Source organism: Pediculus humanus, genomic scaffold, assembly GCF_000006295.1.
Source record: "Pediculus humanus corporis 1103172108299 genomic scaffold, whole genome shotgun sequence".
Classification (NCBI taxonomy): Eukaryota; Metazoa; Arthropoda; class Insecta; order Psocodea; family Pediculidae; genus Pediculus; species Pediculus humanus.
In genome coordinates, this window is record NW_002987868.1 from 142,920 (window position 1) to 148,791 (window position 5,872).

The 5,872-nt window shown below is 26.5% G+C and overlaps 1 protein-coding gene across 1 annotated transcript in view; it reads left to right on the plus strand.

The window, feature by feature from the left end:
* Phum_PHUM565860 (uncharacterized protein) overlaps positions 1-1,507 on the plus strand; it is a gene marked incomplete at both ends in the record, with an annotated part of 2,340 nt that extends 833 nt beyond the window's left edge. The window contains 2 exons of the mRNA XM_002431994.1: positions 456-727; positions 1,468-1,507. Of these exons, the coding sequence (XP_002432039.1) occupies positions 456-727; positions 1,468-1,507 (312 nt within the window). The remainder of the gene's footprint in view (positions 1-455; positions 728-1,467) is intronic.
* Between the last annotated feature and the right edge of the window lie 4,365 nt (positions 1,508-5,872).

Consider the following 5,872-nt stretch of genomic DNA (forward strand, 5'->3'; position numbering starts at 1 on the left):
ATATATTATATATATATATATATATATATATATATATATATATATAAAATATAAAAAATTTTAAATATCCGAAACCTGGATTTAAAAAAAAATGAAAATGAAAATGAAAAAATTTTTATTGCATAATTATTTAATGCGAAACAACCTTTTTTTATCCCTCCCCTCCCTCCTCCTCCTCCTCCTCCTTCTCCTCCCCGTTTTCCCTCACCTTTTCTTACATTTCATCACCGACTCATCCCCTTTTTTCCCCCCCTCATTCTCCTTTCTTTCCATTATCATCTTCCTTTCCTCCGAACAAAAAAAATAAAAAAATTTATTTTTCTCTTAATTTCCTACTAAATTAATTCGAAAATTAAAATACGACCCTTAAAAAATATGTATACAAGTATATTTCATCCCTTATTATTATTATCATTATCATTATTATTATTATTAATAAATTTTTTGAATTTCAGAGTGCTCGAGTCACGGGAGGAAAATCAGTAAGACGAAGAACTCACAATTTGGTGGACGGAACCGTTAGCACGGGATCAAGCGAAACGAGAATCGATTTGACAAACAATCAAAATTCAACTCCAGATGCATCTCCAGGAATTAGAAGAAAAGGTTCGACGAGGAAAAGTTTCAAACAAACACCGAGAAAATCCGCGGCATTTTTAGATGTTCCTACTCTCATGGGTGGCGAACAAATGGAAGGTGAAGATGAAGATTCCTACAGGCTCAGATCGTTTAGTTTCACGTCAAAAGGTAATTTTAAAAAATAAAAATTTTCTTTTCTTTAACCGGAAAAGGAGTAAACGGGAGGGAAAGGGGGGAAAGAAAAGATGCTTTGAAAGAAAATTCATTTAATTTAATTTACGCCATATTTCATTTTAATAAGGACGCAAAATATTATTAAATTTGACAAAAAAAAAAAAATTTAATTAAATGAAAACCGGAAGTCAAAAAAAAAAAAAAACAAATTATTTCAATTAAACTATTTATTTAAATTATTTTCCGACGGGGGGAGGGGGAGGGGAGGGGATAGGAATGAAATGAATTTTGCTATGAATTATTACTACAATTCGTCATTTGCTACCGGAAAAAAACAAAAAATTTTCACATTTTTTTTATTGCCCCTCAAGATTTTCTTTCGTTTTACGCCAAAACATAAAAAATCGTTTTTGTTTCCGTTTTTCCGTTTTCAAAATGTTTTCCAAAAAGGAAACCTGATACGTCAAACAACAATTTTTTTTTAAATCGAAACAAAAGAAAATAAGTCAAACTGGAGAAATTTTTTTTTTTTTTTATTTTTAATTTCATCCATTTTGATTTCTTTTTTTTTATTATGGTTTCTCTCTCTCTCTCTCTCTCTCTCTCTCTCACTTTTCTTTTAATGTCCAAAATGTCGTCGTCGTAGTCGTTGTCGAAAAGGAAAAAAAGAAAATTTTTTTTGTTCTCATTTTCTTTCTTCTTTGTCTTTGAAAGCGTTAAACAAAGCTTTGGAATGACGATGAAAAATAAATAAAAATCATTTTATTTTCAACTCTTTAAAAGACCCCTCTTAACGAATGTTAAACACGAGTCAAATTTGTTTTTTTAAAATTAAATTAAAATGAATACTTATATATAAATATTCCAGAGAAAAAAAAAATTTCTTTTTTTTTCGTTCAATTTCTGTTTCGTTCAATTGAATAAAAATAATAATAATAATAATAATAATAATAATAATAATAATAATAATAATAATAATCACGGGTAGTTTAATTGTTTGATTTAATTTAAAAAAATTTTCTTTTTATAGCGCTTTAATTTTATAGCAAAAAAAAAAGAAAAAATGAAACGTAATAATAATAAATTTTATATATATATAATTTATTTAATGAACGTCGTTGGAAAAAGGTAAATAAAAAAGGTTAAACCTGATTAATTTTCCACTTCTGAAATAGAAAAAGTTATTTATTTTATTTTTCCAGTTCCAGTTCCAGACTTTCATTAAAAAAAAAATTTTCCTTTCTTTCGTTTCTTTCGTTTATTTAGTTAAAAAAATTATTTTTCTAAAAATAAAAATCGAAAACTATTTAATTAAAATAAACGGAAGTTAGTGACAGTGTGTCGTCTGCAAAAAAAAACCGGAAATACGTAATTAATATAAAATGTAAATTGTATTTAATGAAGGGGAAAAAAATTTTAAAAAGATGAAATGTAATAATTGACACGGAAACGATATTTTATTTCTCTTTTTCTTTTTTTTTCGAAAGAAAATTCTAGAAAATGTTTCCGACTGGAAATTGAACTGGAAAAAAACCTTTTTTGCTGTTGTTGTTGTGGTAGATTTTATATTTTGTTCTTAGTCCCGTAATCGAATTATAAAAAATGAATCTTTAATTTAAAAAAAAATAAGAATTTTATTTTCCCTTTTTTTAATGTCAAAATGAAAAATTCAATTATAATAATTTTGTTGTCGCTGCTGCTGTTGGTACTTCTGTGCGTGTGATTGTGTGTTGAAAAAGTTTGACAACAAAAAAATTTCTATTTAAACTACGTGAAAATTGTAAAAAAAAAAAATTTTTAATTTTCCGTTTCTTTCATTTTATTACTCATTCGTGCCACGTTTTTTTTAAATAATAACCGTTAGAAATAATTATTTTAAAAAGTTACTAATGATCGTTATTAGTTATTTAAAATTTATTTTCATTTAAATAACTATTAATTATACGTTCGAAAATTGCGAAACTTTGTCAAAAAAATAAAAAAAGGAAAATTTAACTTTTAAATTACGACTCGAAAAAAAAAAAAAAAAACATTCGACGAAATCAATTGCCTGGAACCCCCGTAAAAAAAACAAAATACTATATTTTATTTATTTTTATTATTATTATTATTATTATTATTATTTTCACTTTTGAAAACGATAAACTTTTAAATACTTGTCGGAATTTTTTCAAGAGCCTTTATTTCGGGTCTCTACCCGACGATTCCTTAGGGATAAGTGGTCGAATATCAATGATGCTGCTGCTTTCGAAAAATGCCGGCAGTCTCACGTAACGGTTTTTCTCCTTTTAAATTCTTCAGAATCTTCTTCAAATTCCCTCCTATTGAATGTGGTATGGCTCCCAGTCCAGTTCCCACGATGACCGGAATCGTTTCTGTTTTCACTCCCTTATCCTGACTATTTCAATCTCTTTCTTTGGTGTTTTTTTCCGCCGGTACGGATACTTCGATTAATTTACACCACCTTTCCGCCTTATGTCGCATGGTGATATCCGGTTTGTTGGCTGGCACAGTTCTGTCGGTGTGGATTTGTTGATCATACCGACCCCCTGTCATAACCGGGCTTGAAATGTGGTTGTACCATTTCTTGGGTAATCCATCCATTCCATATTCTCGGCATATACTCCAATGGAGATATTGACAAATTTGATTGTGCTTTTCTAAGTATTCGTGTTTTGCTAGTATCGGACAACCGGAAATTAAATATTCGATTGTTTCCGACTGCGATTGACAAATTCGGGACATATCATCTTGACCTTTTCGTAATGCCTGATCTTGTGCGTCTGTTATAAACGCTTCTGTTTCGACCTTTAATTTTCCACGCCTTAACCAATTGCACGCAATTATTATCATTATTATAAACGTTTTGACTTTAATAGGGGAACAAACGAGCGATAAAAAAAAAAAAAAATTAAATTACAAAAATTTTTAAGGAATATAACGGAAAAAAAAAAAAAACTAAAATAAACGAGGGGAAATTTTAAAAAGTCGGAAAATTTATTTTAATTTAAATAGAGATTACGAACGTCGTCGTCGTCGTCGTCATTTTAATAATAATAATTATTATTATTTTTCCAAAAGCAGCAGCGACATTAAAAAAAAATAAATAAATAAATAACAATACATTTTATTTTAAATAATTTAAAATTTTCTTTTTCTAAAATGAAAATTAACGGATTGATGACTACAAACTACCACAACAACCATAAAAATAAAAAAAAATTTTTTTTTCTTTAATTATTTTATATAGTGACACGATGAAAAAGAAATCACGAGCATCATTTTATATAAAATAAGAAAATTTATATTATTTATTTTTCTACTTCCACGATTTTTATTTATTTATTTTTATTACGTTTTGATAAAGTTATAAAAATATATCATATAACGGTCTTAACTTTAATACGTGACTAATTTTTTCTTATTTTTCTGATGGGAGAACAAAAAAAAAAGAATTTTCTTTTGTTTTTCGTCGGAAAATGAAAAGAAAACGGAACAAACAAAAATAAAATAACCCAATTTCAAATTATTCCGAAATAAAAACAAAAAAAAAAATAAATAAATAAATAAAACATTCAGACATGAGAAAGAGAGAGAGAGAGAGAGAGAGAGGGGAGGGAGAGAATAATATAATCAAACAACAAACGACAGACAGATCAAAATCAAATAATGATGATGATGATGATGATGATGATGATGATAAGAAAATTAATGATTCATAATTAAAAAGAAGAAAAAAAAAAAAAGTAATCATCGTTTACATGACGTCACGCAGCCTCCCTTTTTTTTATTAAAAAAAAAAAAAATTTGGCATTAAACCTTTCACAGACAATAAAAGTCAATGACTAAATATTATTAATTATTATTAAACACGTAATTTTTATAATTAGAGGGTGAAATAATTGGATGAAAGCCGTCAAAAAAAAATAAAATAAATATAAATAAATATTCACCTGTTGGTTATGGTAGACTAAACTGAAACTAAATATATTTTAAAAAAAAAAAACAAATAAATCGTGAATAAAACGTTTGTTATATAATATCCGACAACCGTAAAACATTCGAATAACACTAAAACAAACATAAAAATTCGTAAATCGTATTTAAACTTGGAAAAAAAAGAAAAAAATTATTCAAAACGTTAAAGAAACGAATAAACATGATGAATGTTTCCGCCATTATTACAATGAAGACATCTATTACGTCACGAGTCTTACGTTTTGCCAACTTAAAAATTTTATAAAAAAAAAATTCCCCGATATTGACAACTGCATTGTTTTGTTTTGTTTTTAAAATTATAAATCGAACGAATAGAATAAACAAGTGTTTTGGTTTTTTTTTTTTTTTTTTTGCGTAATCGGTTTTTTATTTTTCGTCAGAACAAAACAAAAACTATTTTATGTTATTCATCCATCGTTAACAAATTTCTTAAAACAAAAACAAAAAAAAATTAATGAAAAATTAGTTTTTAGTCGAAAAAAAAAAATTTTGACGTCGTCATTGACGTTATCGATAAAAAAACTTTTTTTGTTTTGATTTAAACATTCTATGACATTTGCTTATTGGAAAAAGTTACGAAATATTACGAATAGAAACGTTTAAGTAATAATAATAATAATATTAAAATGTAGTGAATTTTTTTTTTATGTCGAAACAAACAAACAAACAAACAACAAACGACCTTTTTTTTCAATTTTTTCTCTCCTCGATATCGACAAAAAATTTATTTATTGTCTGTTTATTTATTGGCACAAAAAAATTTTTTTTGTTTTTAACCTTGAATATGTAAATGGCCCTTAAATTCCTTTGAAAAATTTCCATTTACAATTTAATTAAAATCGATTTGTTTTCGATTAAATCTCGTGTTACGAACTGTAAAAAAAAAAAAAAAAAAAAAAAAAAAAGTTTAACGAGGAACCATTGAAAATTTTTTTTTTTTTATTTTCTCACGTTTTTTCCCCCTCCCACCCCCACATCCCCCCTATTTTTAATTAATCGTCCATTTTCATTTATTTGTTAGCGTTTAATTTAAAAAATCGTTTGATTTTAACATAACCTTTCATTTCGTCACCTTCGTTAATAATAATAATAATAATATACGTATATAAACGAGAGGTAA